At 47.3% G+C, this 24,070-nt stretch overlaps 1 protein-coding gene across 1 annotated transcript; it reads left to right on the top strand.

Moving 5' to 3' along the window:
* Positions 1–249: 249 nt before the first annotated feature.
* On the top strand, positions 250–16,160 carry LOC146335827 (extracellular fatty acid-binding protein-like). The gene is made up of 7 exons (XM_084821362.1): positions 250–476; positions 5,103–5,242; positions 6,083–6,153; positions 7,661–7,771; positions 13,880–13,981; positions 15,211–15,233; positions 16,016–16,160. Exons 1-7 carry the CDS (start codon positions 387–389, stop codon positions 16,034–16,036), a joined length of 558 nt encoding a protein of 185 aa, XP_084677488.1. The 5' UTR covers positions 250–386; the 3' UTR covers positions 16,037–16,160.
* The last annotated feature ends 7,910 nt before the right edge of the window (positions 16,161–24,070 follow it).

Below are 24,070 nucleotides of genomic sequence, written 5' to 3'. Positions count from 1 at the left end.
CCTTGTTGCTGCCCCCCCGCTTCTTCCCTGCTTTAGACAGGAGAAGAGAGACGTTTCTGGTTGATTGCTGGCCAAATGCCCATTCGGTCCTGGGCCAAGGAAAATGTCCCTTCTGTTTGGATAACTGCAGTGGCTCTTTGTGTGGTCCAACGTCCATCCATTGGATGTGCCCCTGCCAACAACCTCATAATCTCTGTCGTTGTCCACCTGGCTGGTGGGAAAGAGGATGGAGGTGGGCGTGACCTAAGCCTTTGGGACTGGAGGTGGGGTAGGGAGGGCACTGAATCTCTATAAATCCAGGAAAGCCTACAGAAGCCAGGTCCACCATTCCACCACCACGTGTCAGAATATTCTTTTGCTGAGACAGGACAGAGGAAAAGCACAAGATGAAAGCCTGCCTGATTGGTGTGGGCTTTGCCCTCCTCTGCACCATCCATGCCATGATTTATGATATAGACCATTGCAACAAAAAAAAGGTAACAAACCCAGGCTGGCGGGCCAGCAAAGGGCAGGCTTCCTTTGGGGTGTTTTGGATCCACCCCCTCCCCTTTGGTGGGCCCCCAAAGTCCTTGGCCTCCCTTCTGAAGGGTTTCAACTTCGGTCACTGCTAAGCACATTAGTACTGTAGATGGAAAATTGTGAGGATTGCTCTAGTCATCCTAGACACACTTATCTAGGAGTAAGTCTCACTAGCTTCAGTGGGAATTGCTTCTGAGCAGGCATGTCTGAGGTTGTGAGCTGGCCTTCCCCAACCTGGGGTTCGCCAGATGTGTAGGACTTGAGCTCCCATAATTCTCCACCAGCGTGGCTATTGGAGATGCAGGCCAGGACGTCTGGAGGGCACCAGGGTGAAGAAGGCTATTTTTAGCAGGGATCCACTCTGTCCTTCCATCAAGCCACTGCCTGGTGGGACAATCATCGTGAAAGCCCCGTGCTGGGAAGAATTGCTCATTGGTGATCCATTTCTTAATAAGAGCAAGTAACCACTTTTTTTAAGGGATGGGGGAGAAATTCACCTGTTTCACATTTTAAAGCAAACTGATTTCACACTGTTTAAAAATATTTATTTATTTATTTTATCTTTATAAATGAAATAAACAATACCAAAATTACCAACAACCTGATCAATACTACAATTTCCCAACAATACAATATTCTGATGAGGCCACCACAATAACAAAAAGAGAAGGAAAAAGAAAAAAAAAAAGGAAAAGGGATGAGGAAAGGAAATGAAGAAAAAAGAAGATTCTTTCCCCTTCCCTCCCCTTCTCCCTCCCCTTTAAAGAATTAAGTTTAAACTCCAATACCCCCCGGCCTCCGATGCCATTCTATTTTAAAAACTCTATCTATAACCTTAACAATCTTACAGTTTAATAAACAACCTTACATTTCAATATCATATCATCAATCTTATATCAAAGAAACAGGTCTACAGTTCATTCCCAGTAGCCTATGTTGTTGTTGTTGTTGTTGTTGTTGTTATTATTAATAATAATTAAAATAAATATATTGTTATATAGTAATAAAACTTAAAATAAACCTTCAACAATCAGTAATATATTTTATATATAAATGCATGTGCACAATTACCCTCAAACAATAAATTTAAATGCAGCATACCATATCTATTTTGAAATAAAAAATATAAAGAAAAGCAAGAAAAAAAGAAAGATGAAAGAGAATAAACAAATATATGTATAACCATTTATCTTCTGACCTAGCCTGGATCATGTAGACTAAACACAAGCAGTTAACAAAGCTTGTTTAAAGATTCCAGTTCAAGGGGTTGTAACAGGAATCTCGCGCATTTTTACGTTCAGCCATGCCTCCTCCATTTCATGATTTAGAAACTTCTTCATCTGACCTTCAGTCATGATACAAAGTGTAGCAGGATATTTTAAGTAATATTGTAAGTTCATTTGTTTTGCCATATTTTTTGCTTTGCCTTCTTTAAATAAAATTGCCTTCTTTTATTCGCCACCTCTTTGATGTAGTCTGGAAATAACATAACTTTATCTTGTTTCCAGGAAAGGCTTCCACCCTCTCTTGCCAAACGCAGGATATAATTCTTTGTGGAGACTTTTGCAAATTGGACTATGATCGTGTAGTCAGTCTCTTTCGCATTTGGCACACGAAATGCCTGCTGAATATCAAGTAAATAATCAGATGGGATAGGGATTATCTCATGCAAAAGTTTATCCACAAAAATAGGCAATTTTACATCATTAGACAGATTTTTAATCCCAATAATATGTACATTGGATCTCCTCGTGAAGGCCTCCAGTTGAGAAATTCTACCAGAGGCATTTTTAAAACAAATTTGTGTCGTAGTTTCATTTCCTGCCCCTTGGTCTTCTAGCTCATTAATTTTCATCTCCATTTTTTGCCATGATGCATTAATTAAATCTACAGCTCCTTGCAAGGCGGTGATGGAATTTTGGATTAGATCCAACCTTTTGGCTTGCTCCATAAATTGTGAAGATAAAGTCTTTATCAGAGTAAATAATTCCCCTATATCTTCTGTTCTCGAAACGTTTGACACAGGGGGTGCGAGGGGAGTTGATGCCAGCTCCTTTCTTCTCCTCAGCGCAGACATGTTTCTCCCAAACAGATCTTGCAGGTCCTCAGATGTTCTCAAATATTGTTAACTGAGTCTTCCGGCTGGAACCAATGTCACTCTGGTAGCATCCCACGGGTGCTCCGTGGGAGCTTTCTCAAGCAGCTTTTTAAAAGGTTGAAAAACCTTTTCATTTCCCCCTGGAATTAAAGGGGGGGCAAGGCAACATCTGGATAATATCTTGGAGAAAAGTACTCCCCTCGAGATAGTGAGGGGGCTGGATTCCAGGATTATCTCTCCAGAGCTTTACCAACACAAAAGGCTGTACTGAGACTCCTATTTCATAGGAGAAAACAGGGCTGATGTGTTCCATAATAATATATGCTTTAAGAAATATCAACAACTTCTGATTTCACACTTTTGAACCAATTTAGTTCAGTTATCCTTTGAAATTTGCACTTCTCCAAATTTTGCAGTAAAAAAAAACATACATACAAAGAACTGTATACGTATTTGTGAAAACAACATTGAAAAATGCATTATACTGGGGAAATGGTGTGCAAAAATGTGTCTTGGAAAAATGAGAAATGGAGAGAAAATGAAACTGACAGCTTCGTCCATCCCAACTTTATTTCATGTCATGGTCCTACTCGGCTCTCTCTGCACAAATTGGACATGGAAATGGAAGCTCGGGGTGCCCACTTGAATCCACCCATTAATCCACCAAAGGTTTAGTTGATGAACGAGTGGGGCTTGGTTTTAATTACTGGGGCCAACAGTTAAGGGCACACTAAGTTTAGTTATTGAGGCTAAACATATGAACCTGTCTCCCTTCAATGTCTCAGGGAGGGACATGCAACGAGGTTTGGGCAATATGCCAATGTTTATTTGAATTTAATCCCTTTGATCAAAAAGCAGCAATCAACTTGCATAGTTGGAACTGGTTGTCCGGCTCAATGCAACCTAGTCTTGCACTGCGGGATGCTTTCAGAGAGAACCTTTCTGCCCGTCTGAATTCCAACACAAGTCAGTGCTGTGCAACACCCCTCTCCTGCAGTGCCCATCTTCCGGATAAGGCATTCCAAAAAGAGCCTCTCCAAGATTATGTTCCTAAGTTTCCTTCTATTGATACTGGCAGGAGTGGCTGGAATTAGAACAAGGCTGAGCATTATCTGTGGTCTATCAAGGCCCCTTTTCCCTCCTGCAGAGGCACCTGGGTTGTGGAGAAATGGATGAGACCAGTTTCCACCCAGCTTCCAACATCGCTACACCCAGGCAGAAAGCCAGTTGGTTAGTTCCCCCTGGACTTGATGGACTATACATGCTTTTAGGCTGGATTTGCTCTTTGCCTGGGCAACGGATATGTCCTGGCCTGGCTTTATAACATTTTCCTTGGTTTCCTGCTGGCCCATTAGCTATGCCCAGGCCCCTGACAGACCCACCTGGCATCTTTCCCTGAACTCCAATCTCCACTCAACATTTCACTGATGGAAACAGGGACCTGCTTCTAACAGCCCCATTCCCCCCCTGAGCACCAGGGCTGAATGCTTCTGGTCCAACTGGCTTATATTGTCTTCTCCATAGTAGCCAGTCTTTCTCTTTCACTGATTTTAAAGCTGAGGATGATTGTTTTCTCCTTTGGATTAAAGAGATACTTGGAAATAACGATTGCCTTATGACGTGCTATCCGCAGTCCAAAATATACCTCTGCTGCTGGCCACGTGGTGTGTAAAAGTGACCTGTATAGGAAGAAATGACTGAAAAGTGCCATTTTTGTGGCACTTCCCCTCTCAATTAGGGGGACTAGCACTGCCTGGCGCGGGGCACCAGGCAGACTCTAAAGCCTTTCCAGTCCAGGGAAAGGCCCTTGCGAGCATGTTTCTCGAAATAAAATCAAAATGCTCTCCTTGCCTTGGCTCATGTGAATGGCTTGCATTTTATTAAAATAAAATAACACTTCTCCACCCCCCACCCCCCGCTGTGTGGGGGCCTGGGGCAAACTGCCCCCTTTGCCCTCCCTCTGAGCAGGCCTGCACACAGCGCAGAGTCAAACTATGGAATTCCCTACCACAAGAGGTAGGGATGGCCACAAATTTGGATGGCTTTAAAAGGCGGTTGGACACATTGCTGGTGGAGAAGGCTCTCAATGACTGCTAGTCCTGATGGCTGTATGCTCCCTCCAGTACCAGAGGCACTATGCCCATGTACACCAGTTGCTGGGGACCATGAGCAGGAGGGTGCTATTGCACTCATGTCCTGTTTGTGGGCTTCCCATTGGGCCATCTGGTTGGCCACTGTGTGAACAGAACGCTGGACCAGATGGACCCTTGGTCGGATCCAGCGTCAGCACTCTTCTTGTGTTCTTTTGTTCCTGGGTACACAGGTACTCAGACTGTAGCAGGGGTAGAACCACAAGTAAGTCCCAGCGTTGGACAGGAGCAGCCTTGTTCCAGGTGAGCTTCTGTGGATTTCAGCCTGGATCCCCAGCTTTTCCTGCCCCTTCTGAAAGGGCCGTCCTTGAATGCTAATGGTCTTTTGCCTTCAGCTCCTAGGGAACTGGTTTGTGCTCGCCATTGCAACAGACTGTGACTGGCTCATGGACCATCTGGAAGACATGACGATTGTGGTCGCCACCTTGAGCACAACGGGGGATGGAGGTCTCAGAATTGTTTGCAATTTCCCAACGTAAGCGTCCCCGATTGCGTTAAGCCTGCGTGTGCTCCCTTTTCAATCCGCTATTGTCATCCCCAAATGGCAGAAAAGCACAGAGGACACTTGTTTGCTTGTTTGTTTATTTATTGCATTTATATCCCGCCTTTTTTCCTCCAAGGAACCCAAGGCGGCTTACATTATCCTCCTCCTCTTCATTTTATCCTCACAACGACAACCCTGTGAGGTGGGCTGGGCTGAGAGTCTCTGACTGGCCCAAAGTCACCCGATGAGCTTCCATGGCCGAGCGGGGACTAGAACCCGGATCTCCCGGCTCCCAGTCCAACACTCTCGCCACTACACCACGCTGGCTCGCGCCCGTGCCAGAAGCATTCCAGAAAGAAACACCAACACTCCGGAAGAGCTTATTATGCCCAAGAGTGCAGAATGAACGTTGCTGGAGTGCCACAAACAACTTTCCATAGGTGGAGTCGGGGGCTGGAAGAAGGAGTTGCAGTCTGAGGTGCAACGTCTAGCCAATTTTAGACATAGGGACATAGGAACGCAGGAAGCTGCCTCATACTGAGCCAGACCCTTGGTCCATCTAGCCAGGAATCATTGACACTGACTGGCAGCGATGGATCTCGAGGGTTTCGGGCAGGAGTCTTCCTGGCCCTGCCTGTAACTGCTGCTGAGGACTGAACTCAGGACCTTCCCAATGCTCCACCACTGAGCTGCGTCTCCTTCCCAACCTGCCGCTTCTCCTTTGGGATGTGAAGCGCTGCCTGCCAGGGCCCCATTTTTCTCGAGTCACAAGATGGCCTGAAGCCGGTCTCGTCGTGGCCTGATGCCTTTTCTTCTTGTCTCATTTTGCAGGCCGTTTGGGTGCCTTAAAATGGAAATTGACTTCAAGAGAAGGGAAGATGGAGCGTTGGTCAACAAATCTGGTCTGTGCAAGTGAAATGTTGCCCTTTTAAACCTCGTTCCATGCACCACGCTTGTTTTTCCGGGCAGTAAGAAGTTGCAGGATGAGGCTTACCCAGCTTTGGTTCCCTCTGGAAGAAGAAGTGTCTGGAGAGGGGACTGTTTCTGTAGTGCTTAAGCTTATTTACAAACATGAACGAAGGTGGAGGCCCACAGCTTATGTCCTGATGGCTCTATGCTACCTCCAGTGTCAGAGGCAGTACTCTTATGTACACCAGTTGCTGGGGAACATGGGCAGGAGGGAGCTGTTGCTTGTGGGCTTCCCATTGGGGCAGCTGGTTGGCCACTGTGTGAACAGAACACTGGACTAGCTGGACCATGGGTCTGAGACATGTTCTCATGTTCTTAATGCTCCAGCCTGCCGGAGGTGACAGCGGAGTGCACAGCGTTGCTTGTGTGGGTGTACAGGGCAGGTTCCAACACTGCCCGAGCACCACCGGGGCTGATAGCTAGAGCAATGGAGAGTTAGCGCTTCGTACAGGAGCCAGAAACAAGCAGACATGCGTGCTTCCGGAATGGGGCAGGTCAGCGGAGCTTGCATAAGGGAGCCCCGCTGACCGGTCCCAGTCCGGAAATGAGTGTTTCCGTTCATTTCCTGGGTTCCTCTGCAAAGCACGAACTCCTCGTTGCGCTAGCAGTCCCGCTTGAACAATGGAATCAGCAGCAGCTCCGTTGGATCCCGCCCGCAGGGAGGGAGTTCCAGTCCTAGAATGTGCTATTTAAGGAACACACAGCATGTCTTGAATGAGTTTGTTGACTGCGTATTTTCAAAATGGATAATATACTAAAGATTATCCACCATATTAGCACACCACTGCTACAACCCATCTTCCCCTAACTTCCCAATCAATGGATGATGGAAGACTCCTCCCCTCCATTTCCTTCAAAAGGAATGGAAACATTTATGGAACTATGGAACTTCTTTCCACTGGAAATGCCTCAACATCTGAGCATTTTCTTTCGGATGTTATACAGTTAGGGGGGATTAGATATTTAGCCTGCAATCCTATACACACCTACCCGAGTCTAATTAATCTCCATGGAATTTACATAGGATTGCATTTTAAATTTGACATGTGTCTTCCTTTTCTTGTCAGTCCCTTGGGATTTGACTGGTTGATACATTTTTCTAATTGTTGATTATTCTTGTTTCTTTTTGGTGGTCATTGATTTTTTGATTTGTAATTGTATTCCCCCTTCTCCACTGCAATCTGCTGTGAAAAGTCAACAGGTATTTTATATTCCTGATTAGGGTTTTTTTTCTTTTTTCTTTTAATGGGTAAACAATTTAATGAGATCTCTACAGCCTAGAGCCAAGATTTAATACAACAACAACAACAACAGCACACATTTAGAAAAAGAAGCTTTCCAACTGGTGCTAAATCTGGCTTTGGTTCCAGTCTGCTCTACAAAGGCAAGAACTCGGATCCTGCATTCATTCTGGGTGGCCACCTCACTCTTTTTATGCAGGATGGGGTGACCAGACTGTAGATACAATGGAGACAGATTGTAAGAACTATGTCATTGCTACCATCACGAAGGTCAAGGACAGCAACATCAACAAGTCTGTGACGCTTTACGGTACGTAGCCAATTGGGTTTCCAACCCTCCTCTTGAGGAGGGGGAAAAATAGAAACACTTATTTATTTGCCACATTGTATATATCACCTTTCTGCCAATGCAATCAAGGTGGCCTGCAATCCAAAATGATTACTTTCAATAGAAGCAGCAGCAGCAGAGGGCAGCAGCTTTAAAGACCAGGAAGATACGGGCAAACACAGATCTTATCTGCCCCCTTTTAGCTGCTGCTCTCTTTTATGTTCTTTTATACTGTTTTATATTTTACATCTTAATATTTTAATATGTTCCTGGGAAGTCCATTGAACAACTCTGGGGGTCGGGGAGGTGCCACCATAACTGTGGTCACGGGTGGGGGGAGGAATGGCGCTGGGGGATTAACAGACCAGCTGAGGAGAAGAGGGGCTGGACACTGTATGGCTGTCCTCTCTTCTGGTTCTTCCCCCGACCTGATGGTTCCTGGCGGCCTTATCAGTTTGCCCTCAGGTCTGGTGGTGCTGAATGCCAGGTCGGCCCAAAATAAAATCTCCCTCATCCATGATTTGATTGTGGATGAGGGGGCTGACTTGGCATGTATTACTGAGACCTGGGTGGGGGAACTGGGAGGGGTCACTCTCTCCCAGCTGTGCCCTCCTGGGTACTCGGTGCAGCACCAACACCGACTCAAGGGTTGGGGAGGTGGGGTTGCCGTGGTCTATAGGAATTCAATCTCCCTCTCCAGGCTTCCTGCTCATTCGAGTGCAGATCTTGAGTGCTTGTACCTTGTGTTGGGTACCCGGGACAGATTGGGATTCTGTTGGTGTGCCGCCCACCCCACTGCCCATCAGACTCCCTGCCTGAGCTGATGGAGGTGGTCTCGGACTTGGTGTTGAGGACCCCTGGGATGATGGTCCTGGGGGATCTCAACGTCCATGCCGAGGCCGCTGTATCTCAGGACTTCATGGCTGCCATGACAACCATGGGGCTGCCCAACATGTCATCAGCCCAACACATGTAAAAGGACACACGCTAGATCTGTTTTTCTCGACTGGGCAGGTGGATGGTGATCTGAAAGTGGAGGAATTAACATCTGTTCCCTTGTCATGGTCAGATCACTTCCTGCTGAGGTTTAGACTCTCGGCAGCCTTCCCCCTCTGCAAGGGTGGGGGACCTATTAAAATGATCCACCCCAGGAGGCTAATGGATTCGGATGGATTCCAGAGGGCTCTGGGGGATTTTCCTGCTGGTATGGCTGGTGCTCCTGTCGAAGCCCAGCTCGCTCTGTGGGATGCAGAGATGATTCGGGCACTTGGCACGATCGCGCCCAAGCGCCCTCTCCCTCTGAGCACAGCCCGGCCAGCTCCTTGGTATACGCCTGAGCTGAGGGCAATGAAGCAAGAGGGGAGACGACTAGAGCGCAGGTGGAGGGAAACGTGTGCCAAGTCTGACCGAACACAGGTAAGAGCCCACTATCGAGCCTACTCTGTGGCAGTGAGGGGGGCAAAGAGACAGTTCTTTTCCACCAGCATTGCATCTTCTCGGTGTCGTCCAGCGGAGCTTTTCCGAGTGATTCACAGCTTGTTACATTCTGGGCCAGGGAGAGAGGCGGTGGAACCCTCGGTAGCACTCTGTGACAAGTTTGCACGGCACTTTGAAGACAAAGTCTCTCAGATTCGCCATGAATTGCACACCACGATTAATGCAGTTCCATTGGTAGAGGCGTTCAGAGCACTGTCTGGTCCAGTTCTATTGGATGAGTTTCAGTTATTGAGGCCTGAGGATGAGGACAAGGTGCTTGGCCAAGTCCGATCGACCACTTGTGTGCTCGACATTTGCCCTTCATGGCTTATTACATCAAACGAGGAGGGATGTCCGGCTGGGTCCAGGAGGTTGTAAATTCCTCCTTGAGAGAGGGAGTGGTGCCTGCCGCTTTAAAAGAGGCAGTAATCAGACCACTCCTGAAAAAGCCTAACTTGGACCCGGAGGATGTTAACAATTATAGGCCGGTGGCCAACATCCCCTTCCTGGGCAAGGTGCTTGAGCGGGTGGTTGTAGGACAGCTCCAGGCACTGTTGAATGAAACGGATTATCTAGATCCATTTCAGTCGGGCTTCAGGCCTGGTTTTGGAATGGAAACTGCCTTGGTCACCCTGTGGGATGACCTCTGCCAGGAGAGGGATGGGGGGGGGGCTACCCTGTTGATTCTCCTGGACCTCTCCATGGCTTTCGATACCATCAACCATGGTATCCTTCTGGATAGGTTGTCTGGGTTGGGAGTTGGAGGCACTGCACTGCAGTGGTTCCGGTCCTACTTGGATGGCCGATTCCAGAAGGTGGTGCTGGGGGATTATTGCTCTGTGCCATGGCAATTGTGCCATGGGGTTCTACAGGGCTCTATTTTATCCCCCACGCTGTTTAACATCTACATGAAGCCGCTGGGGGAGGTTATCCGGAGGTGTGGGCTGAGGTGCCATCAATATGCGGATGACACCCAGCTCTACCCCTCTTTCTTATCAAACCCAGGTGAGGCAGTGGCTGTTCTGAACCAGTGCCTGGGCACGGTAATGGACTGGATGAGGGCCAATAAACTGAAACTCAATCCAGACAAGACAGAGGTACTGTTAGTGGGTGGTTCGTCTGCCCGGCTAGGTGATACTCAACCTGTTCTGGAGGGGGTTGCGCTCCCCCTAAAGGATCACGTTCGTCATTTGGGGGTGCTCTCGGATCCAGAACTGTCACTTGAGGCACAGATGAACTCAGTGGCACGGAGAACTTTTCATCAGCTTAGGCTGGTATACCAGCTACGCCCTTATCTGGACAGAGAGAGCCTAGCTACAGTTATCCAGCTCTGATCACTTCTCATCTGGATTACTGCAAGGCGTTATATGTTGGGCTGCCTTTGAAAACGGTCCGGAAACTTCATCTGGTCCAAAATAGGGCAGCAAGACTGTTAACAGGGACTGGCCACCGAGCTCATATTATGCCAGTACTTTTCCAGCTGCACTGGCTGCCAGTCCATTTCCGGGCCCGATTCAAAGTGCTGGTGTTAACATTCAAAGCCCTTAATGGCTTAGGGCCAGGTTATCTGAAGGACCGCCTCATCCCATATGTGCCTGCCCAGACCTTGAGATCATCCCTTCTCCATAAGCCCCTGCCAAAGGAAGTGAGCTCTGGAATGAGCTCCCTGGTGAGGTTCGCCTGGCACCTACATTGTATTCCTTTCGGCACCAGGTGAAGACCTTTTTATTTTCCCCGGCATTTTTAGCATTTTAGCTTTCTAAACTTTTAGCTTTGCTGTTTTAAATCTGTATTTTAAACTCCTGCACTGCTGCTAGGTTTTATTGTGGTTGTATTGTTATACTGTGGTTTTAATGTTCTATATATTTTAAATTGTTTTATTGTGTGCTGTTTGGTTTTAATTTTTGTGAACCGCCCAGAGAGCTTCAGCTATTGGGCGGTATAGAAATTAAATAAATAAATAAATAAATAAATAAGCAAGCAAGCAAATGAAGGAATACAGGAGCTTTCATGGAATTGGCATGGCTCTGTGCAGGGCTCCACGAAGGACTGCACCACACCATTATAAGTTGCTGACAGAAACATACTTCTGGGCGGGGGGATTGGACGTGAATGTCATCAGACTGGCCGGGGTGATAGTTAACCTGGCCACTACTGTTAGTGGGTGGTTCGTCTGCCTGGCTAGGTGATAGTTAACCTGTTCTGGAGGGGGTTGCACTCCCCCTAAAGGAACACGTTCGTAGTTTGGGGGTGCTCCTGGATCCAGAACTGTCACTTGAGGCACAGGTGAACTCAGTGGCATGGAGCACTTCTTATCAGCTTAGGCTGATATACCAACTAAGTCCCTATCTGGACAGAGAGCCTAGCTACAGTTATCCATGCTCTGATCACTTCTCGTCTGGATTACTGCAATGCGTTATACGTGGGGCTGCCTTTGTAATGGTCTGGAAACTTCAGCTGGTCCACAATAGGGCAGCAAGATTGTTAACAGGGACTGGCCAGCGAGCTCATATTACATCAGTACTTTTTCAGCTGCACTGGCTGCCAGTCCATTTCCGGGCCCGATTCAAAGCGCTGGTGTTAACATTCAAAGCCCTTAATGGTTTGGGGCCAGGTTACCTGAAGGACCGCCTCCTCCCATATGTGCCTGCCCGGACCTTGAGATCATCCGTTCTCCATGAGCCCCTGCCAAAGGAAGTGAGGCAGGTGGTTACTAGGAGGAGGGCCTTTTCTGCTGTGGCACCCCGGCTGTGGAATGAGCTCCCTAGTGAGGTTCGCCTGGCACCTACATTGTATTCTTTCTGGCACCAGGTGAAGACCTTTTATTTTCCCAGGCATTTTAGCATTTGAGCTTTCTAGACTTTTCATAGAATCATAGAATCATAGAATAGTAGGGTTGGAAGGGGCCTACAAGGCCATCGAGTCCAACCCCCTGCTCAATGCAGGAATCCAAGTCAGAGCATCCCTGACAAATGGCTGTCCAGCCTCGTCTTGAAGGCCTCCAGTGTGGGAGAGCCCACCACCTCCCCAGGTAATTGGTTCCATTGCCGTATTGCTCTGACACTCAGGAAGTTTTTCCTGATGTTCAGTCGGAATCTGGCTTCCTGTAACTTGAGCCCATTATTCCGTGTCCTGCACTCTGGGATGATCAAGAAGAGATCCTGGCCTTCTTCTCTGTGACAACCTTTCAAGTACTTGAAGAGCGCTATCATATCTCCCCTCAGTCTTCTCTTCTCAAGGCTAAACATGCCCAGTTCTTTCAGTCTCTCTTCATAGGGCTTTGTTTCCAGTCCCCTGATCATCTTTGTTGCCCTCCTTTGAACCCTCTCCAGCTTGTCTGCATCCTTCTTAAAGTGTGGTGCCCAGAACTGGACACAGTACTCCAGATGAGGCCTAACCAGTGCTGAGTAGAGGGGAACTAGTACTTCCCGGGATTTGGAAGCGATGCTTCTATGAATGCAGCCCAAAATAGCATTTGCCTTTTTTGCAGCCACATCACATTGTTGGCTCATATTCAGCTTGTGATCGATGACAATTCCAAGATCCTTCTCGCTCGTAGTGTGGTTGAGCCACGTATCCCCCATCTTGTAACTGTGCATTTGGTTTCTTTTTCCTAGGTGCAGAACTTGGCATTTGTCCCTATTAAATGCCATTCTGTTGTTTTCTGCCCAGCACTCCAGTCTATCCAGATCACTTTGAATTTTGTTTCTGTCTTCCAACGTATTAGCTATCCCTCCCAATTTTGTGTCATCTGCAAATTTGATCAGCATTCCCTGCACCTCCTCCTCCAAGTCATTAATAAAAATATTGAAGAGCACTGGGCCCAGGACTGAGCCCTGCGGTACCCCACTCGTTACCTCTCCCCAGCTTGAGAAGCTTTTGGCTTCGCTGTTTTAAATCTGTGTTTTAAATCACTGCACTGCTGCTAGGTTTTAGTCTGGTTTTATTCTGGTTGTATTGTTATACTGTGTTTTAACGTTTTATATATTTTACACTGTTTTATTGTGTGCTCTTTGGTTTTAATTTTTGTGAACCACCCAGAGAGCTTCGGCTATTGGGCGGTATAGAAATGAAATGAATTTAGAATAGAATAGAATAGCATAGAATAGAATAGATATGATATGATATGATACCAAAGGAATAAGGGGACCAGGAGGAAAGAAGAAAAGTAAGCAAAATCAGATACCATGGCACCAGGTGGAGGCAGTTCTGAGAGGTAGCTGTTTCCATCCAGGCCCAATGGAGGGGTTCTCTCTGTCTTCCCCCTGAGCCCGCGATGTGGGATGGCCTGTAGTGGAGGCAGCAGAAGGAGAGGAGCCAAGCGACCAGTGAAGGATGCCTGCTAGCTCATCTCTCCCTCTGATGCAGCCAGTTGGAATGCCCGTGGACAGAGCAGGTTGTGTGAAGACAGGAGCCATGCAACAGCTGGAGCCAAGCAACAGGAGCCAAGCAACAGACTGCCCCACCTGGCAGTCACTTTTGGAACACCTGGCCAAAGGCTGTGCCCCCCCCATTATGAAATGTCTTTTTAATGCACAGAATTCTGCTGTCTGGTGGGGGGAGGCGTGAAAGACACACAGGACTCAGGGCTGTCTTTCTTGCTGGTTTGCTCAGGCAGGGGCCACCACGTGACTTGGCTGGTCGAGCAGACATTTATAAACAAAGCTAAGAAACTGGGCCTGAGTGAGGAACAGATCAAGATCTTTCCCAAGGAAGGTAAGACAGAAGAGAAGCTGCTTTTTGTGTGTCCAGGTCAGAGCAGAGAAAATCAGACTGTATTATATTATGAAATAGATAATAATCCAATGTGTTTAGAGGTTTAAATCCTCTCCTTCGGGGATAGCTTAGTTGGGTTGGGGCGAGGCGAACATATTCAAAAATATAGCTATAGAAGCAGAGACTGGCATAAACATGTGATGTTGTTTTTAATGCAGAGGAGCTGTGCCCTTTGCGTGTCCCTTGTCAGCAGTTAACATGTTCAGTCACTCTCTCATGTAGTCACTAGGGCTGGACCAGTCTGTCAATTTTGGTTTTCTCTTGGTTTCTCAATCTTTAGTTTGATTTGGCCTGAACTTTGAGAATGTTTCCAATCTGAAGTTCTGTTCATCTTGAACGTTGAGAATTAGATATATATAAAAGGTTTGCGTGAGTATTCGTATGCATTGTTGTATGCAGTCTCGCCCAATGTACACACTTTTTGCAAGCAGGTTTCCGAATGCAGTGCATTTTTAATGTTATATTCATGAATACACTAATTTTTGTACATATATTTTATTGGAGAACTCCATTCCAAAATTAGGAGAAGTGCGAAGTTTGAAAGATAATTGAGTTTTGGTCTGTGTATTGGTTCGAAAGTGCCCAATTAGGGACGTTTGCATTAAAATGTGAACTGAATGAATTTCTCCCCCACCCCTAAATCACACATGCCACTCATGTTCATTCTCTCACTTGCTCAAGAAGGCACCCACAGTCACGCACAATCATACACATCACCACTATCTCAATAGTTCTGCCTCCCAGCTCCTTTGTTCTAAAATTTGATGCAGGTGAGACAACAGAGGAAGGAGGGATATGGAAGCCCCCAGGGCCATCTGAGGGTGGAGGGAGAGTATGGATTTACAGGCTTAGTTTAGTTGCAGTTGGGTATAAGGACAGGAAATGGTGGATCTTGAGGAGAGATTTGAAGGATAGAAGGGAGGTGGGGTCACATAGGTGTCCTGGGAGGCTGTTCCAGGCTTAAGGGGCAGCAAGGGAGAAAGGGTGGAGTCTTCTGAATGTGTATGCCTGCCTTCTGGGTAGGCTTAAGCTCTGGTGGAACCTTGCATGCTAGAAACTAAGCAATACACGTGTGTCCATCTCTCTGCTTTGCACCTCATAATCGAATGGCAAGTAGTTTGACAGATGTAATAATTCCGCCCCCCTGCTTCCATATTTTCTTTTCACAGTGTCCTGCACAGAAAGAGAGCAGGTGAGTTTTTAAGGCATCAATTCAATTTGTTGTTGTTGTTGTTTCAAATTTTTGATTCAATTTAGAGCATTTTAGGGCCAAGGCAGACATGATGTTTCTGAAGCAGTGGGACTCGTTTGTGAGCAAACACGGCCAGGTCAAGTGAGAGGAACGGTGTCTGCAGCGGGCGCTATGGGCTTGCAGCTCTGACAGCACCAGCATATTATCTCCAACATAATACTCGGAGCGTTTGCAATTTATTGTGATGGGGGCTGGGGGGAGGGCGGGGAGAAGGTGAAGGATGAATATAGGAATGAATAAGCATATACAGTGTTATATTAACAAAACTCCCCGTATGCATGGGGGACAGTCAAGAGTTGAGGTGGACTGAACTTGCTTGTCTGATAACAAAGGGATTCCCCTTTGTGAGCAGTGCAAATGGGGAATCCCTTCATTATCGCCAATCGGATGTTGAGATAACATAGGGATTCTCCTGCGCCACTCAGCTGGGGTTTGCAGGAGCCGACCTCTCTCCGCATGGAGAATGTTTTTTTGAAAATTGGGTGGGGGCAGTGTGGGTGATGTCACGGGAGGGGGCGAGGCTTTGGGGCAGAATCCCGCCCCTGGATGTCATCCAGCCACTGCCTTGGCTTGGTCCAGGGGGCGATCTGGCCCCCAGACCAAATGTGGTGCCCGCCCGCCCACCTTTGGGTAGATCGCTGGCCTTGGAATGAGGCAACTCCATAGGGAGAGCCCCTTCAGAAGGTCCCACATGCACTTCTCACACCCTTTTTGTCTTGTAGGTGGGCAAAGCCGATTCTTGAGAAGGTCAGGCGATGCCACCTGCTGCTGGAGGTATCCCGTCTCTGTGTTCCTTCCATGTAGGGCTTTGCCAAACTACGGGGGCAGGAGCTCCCTCGTGCTCTTAATAAATGGATTCAGACACTGTAGCTCCAGTTCTTGTGTCTACGTGTGTGTGTGTGTGTGTGTGAGAGAGAGAGAGAGAGAGAGAAGGAAGGAAGGAAGGAAGGAAGGAAGGAAGGAAGGAAGGAAGGAAGCTTGCTTACAAATGCAGCAGCCTCCCTCCGTCCCAGGGTGAATCTTCTTCTTTTCCTTCAAGGATGCACCTGAAAGGGCTTCTATATTTTTAAAGATCAGGCAGTGACAGAACAGGTGGTCTACTTGTGTACAAAGGACCAGATTCAGTCCCCAGTGTAATGATCTTTGGGAGCAAGTTTGAGGAAGATCATGGAATGCTACTGGCGCAATACTGGGGAAAGGGCAGCTTCCACTGGAGAAAGGCCGTGGTCTTGCATACGGAAGGTTCCTGGTTGAATTCCCAGTGCCACCAGTTCCGGGAAAAGCCCCTCCTCTGCCCGAGACCTTGGGAAGCAGCTTCCAGTCAGAGGAGACAACAATACCAAGTATAAAGGATCAATGGTTGGATCCTGTAACAGGTAGCTTGCTATATATGTGCATTGCAGACATTATATATCTGCCCCCAGGCCAGAGATCAATTCGTGATTGATGATTGGCTATTGGTACTCTTTAGTGATACATAAGGAATCCAGACAGCAGGCACTTGAGACACTGAGGGGTCAGTAACAGTTAGGCACACTTTCAGTGCCCCGATTAGATTCACAGTGACCTAGCACTCACAGAATGGTAAATAGCCTAATGAAACAAAGAGTATATTAGGGAGATTCTGAACACACAGCTCAGGGAGGTCTCTCACAACAAGACCTGCTCCATATTAATTGCCTGTCCGTGAGCCTGGTAATTCTGATCCTACTGTATCACTGATACTGATATTGTCTTTTGCTCTTTGTAGAAGCCTTGACTTAAGATCTGTTTGAATCTATACTTGTATATGCTTTGAATTTAGTGTTGTTATGTTGATGTTTTTATAGTGTGAAAGAAACTTCATTAGCTAAAAGTGAAACTGCATGTAGCCAAGAGTTCTGGACAAGTAAGCACGATTATATAGATTGTGTGAGACAAGCTTGAATCTGATGAGTAGCCAATGAATGATTTTCTCTGTCCCTATGCTGGATTTTGTATCCTATCTACTGTTGCCAAATGTGCCTTTGTCTGTATCCAGGTATAAACACCCTGAGATTGATTGACTGATTGATTGATTAAGCGAATCCATAGATTCTCTTCTATACATGCCTGTCTGTCTTTTGTTCAGCTGAATAGTAAAAGTAAACGCTTGGAAATAAACAGAAGAAAAGTTTTTCTTTGACAATAGTGAAGTGACAAAAGAGATCTGGTTTGAGAGAGTGATTTCTGGAAAACAAAAATATCTAGAGTGAAGAAGTTAAGCCTGCTCTCAGATGGTGTCTTGCTGTGTGGCGGATCTGAATCTGTTGAATTCAACACGTCGCCCAGGGTTGCCTGCGTACACGGTAATATCTCCTGAGAGAACCTCTGCAAGGGACATGTGTCTGAGCGCCACCAGCTTCTCACATGGGGTGCGTCGAAACGGACGGCTCTGCGCCCACCTCCCCCGTCTTTCCCTCCTCCTTCTGTGCTAAGAAGAAAGGACAGAAGAAGCCGTGGGAAAGCGTGGGAGGCAAATGGAAGACAGTATCACTTGGACACATCTCCACCCCAGTAAAACTGTGCGAACGGAGCAAGGCAATTTCACCATAAGAGCCTCACCGGGAAGCCCCCTCTGGAAGCCTCCGGAGAGCAACTCAGCTCTGCACGCATCCCTTTTGGACTCATCCAGAAGAGCTGCCAGCTTCCCGGGTCTGGTGACACACAGACCTGGCTCCCCCCCCCCCCCGGCCTTTTCATGGGAAACCGGGGTGAGTCATCTGCCGCCCAAGTAACTCCCAGCCTGGGCCAGATCAACCCCTCGGGGGGAGGGGGGGGAAGCCTCCCATTCACGGATCTCCTCGCCCAGAGCGGTGGGAGGCCAGACCTGGTGCAGCGGGTGTGGACTGCCTTGAAGCAGTGATCCCCTTCGTTGTTACAGATGCAGACTCACAGGGCTGGAAGGGACCCCTCACGCGACAGCCGGAGCAGCCCGCAAAATCTCACTACGATACGCATCAGTCAGCTCACTTCACCCCGTCAGTGAGCTGTGGTTGTGGCTCTTAGTCCCACAGATCAAAAGGGCTTTGTGTAGCTATTCCAGCTTTCCCTCCCTAATAGATTTTCTGTTAAGGAAAAAGGACTCAGTCTGAGAGTTCAGCTTATCATTTAGTTTAAAAACACACACACACGCAGAAAAAGGACTCAGTCCTTGCAAACCACATCCCTTCCCAAATCACCTAGCCTTTGTCTACTCTCTCCTCCAGTGACCCATTGAATAGATGCTCTCTCCTGAATAGGTTTCCCATTCACTATCCTCTGAGAGCCAGTGTGGTGTAGTGGCTAGAGTGTTGGACTGGGTGCTGGGAGATCCGGGTTTTAGTCTCCACTCGGCCATGGAAGCTCAGTGGGTGACTTTGGGCCAGTCACACTCTCAGCCCAACCTACCTCACAGGGTTGTTGTTGTGAGGATAAAATGGAGAGGAGGATGATAATGTAAGCTACCTTGAGTTCCTTGCAAGAGGAAAAAAGTGGGATATAAATGCAATAAATAAATAAGCTGCTCCAGCTGGTCTAGGGACTACAGAAGCAAGCAAGCTCCCAGAGAACGAGCAACCAGAGTGAGCAAACAGGGGGAGCAAACAGGAGTTGGCCAGGGGAATTGCAGTGGTAGAAGAGACAAAGGAGACAAAGGAGACAGAGGCAAAGAGGTAAGTGGGCTGCAGGAAGCCCAGGGGGCTGCCCTTTATCCTTCTGAGTGGCTGTGAGCTCACCAGGTGCTTCTGAGAGCTCCAACTGAACTGGGGGGGGGGGTGGCCTGAGTACTGCCAGCAGCTGAGTGGGCAGGAAGCTTCAGTCTGTTTCCCGCCTCCCAGCTGAGCAGAGCAGAGCAGAGCAAGCTGCTCCAGCTGGTCCAGGGACTACAGAAGCAGGCAAGCTCCCAGAGAGCGAGCGAACAGAGCGAGCGACCAGGGGGAGCAAACAGGAGTTGGCCAGGGGAGTTCGGCAGGGGAGGGCAAGGGGGAGGCCCCTAACATTTTTTAAAATTACTTTTCTTGTAACACACACTTCCACACCAGTGGGACTCTGCTTTTAACTTCTAGTGAGTAGAGGAGCAGGCACAGGATAGTCTAGAACAATCACAAAGCTAGACACAAAAAGGGAATAGAGGCTATGGAAGGACAAGACTATCCAGTGGTGGTGACCTGCAAGGTGTGTGCCATGTTTGTTTTCTTGCCTGAGAACAACATGGCCTGCAGCTGCAACAACAACACTGCTGGAAGAAAAAGTAAGAGGACTGGAGTGGTGACTGTTGACCCCCCGGGGAATAAGAGAACACGAAGAGTTCTTGGACAGAATGGGGGAACTACAGCAGCAAAGTGAAGTGTGAAGCACAGGAGTTAGAAGAGCAACAGCAAGCTGAGGCAGAAGAGGAAACTGCTGAGGTGAGGAAAAGTGCAGTACAGGATACTCCTTGGAAAAGGGTGACAGTGAGGAGCAGAAGAACTAGAAGACACTCTGCAACAGTGGAAGCAGTGGAGCTGTGGAACTGATTCCAGTTACTTGAGGATGAGACTGGAGGACAGCCTGCAGAGGAAGAATTACAGAGGAACCTGCATGATCCCTTCATGGATCACTGCCTTGTTGTGGCGAAGGGGCTTGCGTAACTCAGTGAAGCCATAAGCTATGCTGTGCAGGCCCATTCAAGACGAACAGGTCATGGCAGAGAGTTCTGACAAAATGGGGTCCACTGGAGAAGGAAATGGCAACCCACTCCAGTATTCTTGCCAAGAAAACCCCATGGAATGTATCACAAGGCTAAAAGAGATGACGCCGGAAGATGAGCCCCTCAGGTCGGAAGGTGTCCAATATGCTACTGGGGAAGAGCAGAGGGTATTTCCAAGTAGCGCCAGAAAGAGTGAAGCAGCTGGGCCAAAGCCGAAAGGACACTCAGCTGTGGATGTGTCTGGTGGTGAAAAGAAAGTCCGATGCTGTAAAGAACAATATTGTTTAGGAACCTGGAATGTAAGATCAATGAATCAAGGTAAGCTGGAGGTGGTCAAACATGAGATGGCAAGATTGAACATCGACATCTTGGGAATCAGCGAACTAAAATGGACAAGCATGGGCAAATTTAATTCAAGTGACCATCATATCTACTACTGTGGGCAAGAATCCCTTAGAAGAAATGGAGTAGCACTCATAGTCAACAAAAGGGTGGGAAAAGCAGTACTGGGGTACAATCTCAAAAACGATAGAATGATCTCAGTACGAATCCAAGGCAAACCATTCAACACCACAGTAATTCAAGTCTATGCCCCAACCACTGAGGCCAAAGAAGCTGAGGTTGATCGGTTCTATGAAGACCTGCAACACCTTCTAGAACTAACACCAAAAAAAGATGTCCTCTTCATCATAGGGGATTGGAATGCTAAAGTAGGAAGTCAAGGAATCACCGGGACAACAGGCAAGCATGGCCTTGGTGTACAAAATGAAGCAGGACAAAGGCTAATAGAGTTTTGCCAAGAGAACACACTGATCATTGCAAACACTCTTTTTCAACAGCACAAGAAGCGACTCTACACACGGACATCACCAGATGGTCAATATCGAAACCAGATTGATTATGTCCTTTGCAGCCAAAGATGGAGAAGCTCTATACAGTCTGTAAAAACAAGACCTGGAGCTGACTGTGGCTCAGATCATGAGCTTCTTGTTGCAAATTTTTGGCTTAAATTGAAGAACGTAGGGAAAACCACTAAACCATTCAGGTATGACCTAAAAAATATCATAGAATCATAGAATAGTAGGGTTGGAAGGGGCCTACAAGGCCATCGAGTCCAACCCCCTGCTCAATGCAGGAATCCAAGTCAGAGCATCCCTGACAAATGGCTGTCCAGCCTCGTCTTGAAGTCCTCCAGTGTGGGAGAGCCCACCACCTCCCCAGGTAATTGGTTCCATTGCCGTATTGCTCTGACACTCAGGAAGTTTTTCCTGATGTTCAGTCGGAATCTGGCTTCCTGTAACTTGAGCCCATTATTCCGTGTCCTGCACTCTGGGATGATCAAGAAGAGATCCTGGCCTTCTTCTCTGTGACAGCCTTTCAAGTACTTGAAGAGCGCTATCATATCTCCCCTCAGTCTTCTCTTCTCAAGGCTAAACATGCCCAGTTCTTTCAGTCTCTCTTCATAGGGCTTTGCTTCCAGTCCCCTGATCATCTTTGTTGCCCTCCTTTGAACCCTCTCCAGCTTGTCTGCATCCTTCTTAAAGTGTGGTGCCCAGAACTGGACACAGTACTCCAGATGAGGCCTAACCAGTGCTGAGTAGAGGGGAACTAGTACTTCCCGGGATTTGGAAGCGATGCTTCTATGAATGCAGCCCAAAATAGCATTTGCCTTTTTTGCAGCCACATCACATTGTTGGCTCATATTCAGCTTGTGATCGACGACAATTCCAAGATCCTTCTCGCTCGTAGTGTGATTGAGCCACGTATCCCCCATCTTGTAACTGTGCATTTGGTTTCTTTTTCCTAGGTGCAGAACTTGGCATTTGTCCCTATTAAATGCCATTCTGTTGTTTTCTGCCCAGCACTCCAGTCTATCCAGATCACTTTGAATTTTGTTTCTGTCTTCCAAAGTATTAGCTATCCCTCCCAATTTTGTGTCATCTGCAAATTTGATCAGCATTCCCTGCACCTCCTCCTCCAAGTCATTAATAAAAATATTGAAGAGCACTGGGCCCAGGACTGAGCCCTGCGGTACCCCACTCGTTACCTCTCCCCAGCTTGAGAAGGTCCCATTGATAAGCACTCTTTGAGTCCAATTCTGTAGCCAGCTGTGGATCCACCGGATCGTTGTTTCATCTAGCCCACTTCGAGCTAGTTTGCTCATCAGGATATCATGGGGCACTTTGTCGAAAGCTTTGCTGAAGTCGAGGTATATGATGTCCACAGCATTCCCACGGTCTACAAGGGAGGTGACTTGATCAAAAAATGAGATCAGATTTGTCTGGCAGGACTTGTTTTTGACAAATCCATGTTGGCTTCGAGTAATCACGGCATTGTTGTCAAGGTGCTTCCAGATGGATTGCTTTATGATCTGCTCCAGAATTTTCCCAGGGATTGATGTCAGACTGACTGGTCTGTAGTTCCCAGGTTCCTCCTTTTTACCCTTTTTGAAGATAGGGACAACGTTAGCCCTCCTCCAGTCATCTGGCACTTCCCCCGTCCTCCATGATTTCTCAAAGAGAATAGACAGCGGTTCTGAGAGTTCTTCTGCCAGTTCCTTTATGACTCTAGGATGCAGTTCATCTGGCCCTGGAGATTTGAACTCATTCAAAGTAATGAGGTGTTCCTTGACCATATGCCTGTCGATCTCAAGCTGCAATCCTGCCCCTTCAGCCTGTACTTCGCCTTTGCCAGGGGGGTCATAGACCCTCTTTTGGGAGAAGACTGAGCCAAAGTAGGAATTGAGCACCTCTGCCTTTTCTTTGTCCTCTGTTATCATTTTGCCATCCTTATTTAATAGCTGAACAACCATTTCTTTCCTCTGCCTTTTACTATGCACGTAGCTGAAGAAAGCCTTTTTGTTGTTTTTAGCATCCCTCGCTAACCTCACCTCGTTCTCCGCTTTAGCCTTCCTGACGCCATCCCTGCAATTCTGTGCTACCTGCCTGTACTCTTCCTTTGTTACTTGGCCTTCTTTCCACTTCCTATATGTGTCCTTTTTTGTTTTCAGGTCATCCCTAAGCTTTTTGTGAAGCCACATTGGCTTCTTCTGTTGTCTTCCACCTTTTCTTCTTGTTGGAATTGTTTGTGATTGTGCCTTGAGAATTTCCTTTTTTAAAAGTTCCCACCCATCTTGGACTCCTTTTCTCGCTAGCATTGCTTGCCATGGGACCTTACTGATCATTGTTCTGAGTTTATTAAAATCAGCTTTCCTAAAATCCAGGGTACGCGTTTGAGTACACTCGGCTTTTGCTTCCCTTAGAACCAAGAACTCAAGTACAACATGGTCGCTTTCCCCCAGAGTTCCTGTAACTGCTACTTTATCCACTAAGTCATCTCTGTTGGTTAGGATCAAGTCAAGGATAGCTGATCCTCTAGTTCCTTCCTCTACTTTCTGTAGGAGGAAGTTATCCGCCACACAAGTCAGGAATTTCCTGGAGGGGCCATGTTTTGCAGAATTTGTCTCCCAACAAATATCGGGGAAATTGAAGTCCCCCATTACTACTACATCATGCTTCCTTAAAACATTGGCTATTTGCTTTTCAAAAGTTTCATCCTTGTCTTCTCCTTGATTGGGTGGCCGGTAGTAGACTCCGACCACCAGGTTCCTTTTATTCTTTGCTCCATTTATTTCAACCCAGATGCTCTCGATGGGGCTACCAAGCTCCTCCTCCTGTATTTCTGTGCAGAGATATGTATTTTTCACATACAGTGCAACCCCGCCTCCCTTTGTTCCTCCTGTTCTTTTTGAACAAGTTATATCCTTCAACTGCTGTATTCCAGTCATGAGAGTCATCCCACCAAGTCTCAGTTATACCTATCAAGTCATAATTTCCCTCCTGTATTAAGAGTTCAAGTTCGTTCTGTTTGTTTCCCATACTCTGGGCATTAGTATATAGACATCGAAGACCATGTGCTTCATAGTCTGGCTTTCTTCCTACCTGTGTCTGAAGACTATTATTGGGCGCTATCAGAGCTGTTCTCTCCATTGCAGTGCATGCGCCTACGTCCATTGTTACCCCCAACATTACATCTCCCTTCCCCGTAGGATTCAGTTTAAAGCCCTCCTGATGAAGTTCTTCATGCTGTG

This window comes from Heloderma suspectum, chromosome 14, assembly GCF_057233095.1.
Source record: "Heloderma suspectum isolate Gila_16-S chromosome 14, 16-S_ref, whole genome shotgun sequence".
NCBI classification, from domain to species: domain Eukaryota; kingdom Metazoa; phylum Chordata; class Lepidosauria; order Squamata; family Helodermatidae; genus Heloderma; species Heloderma suspectum.
The sequence above is the reverse complement of the archived record's forward strand: the minus strand, read 5'-3'. Positions and strand labels throughout refer to the sequence as shown.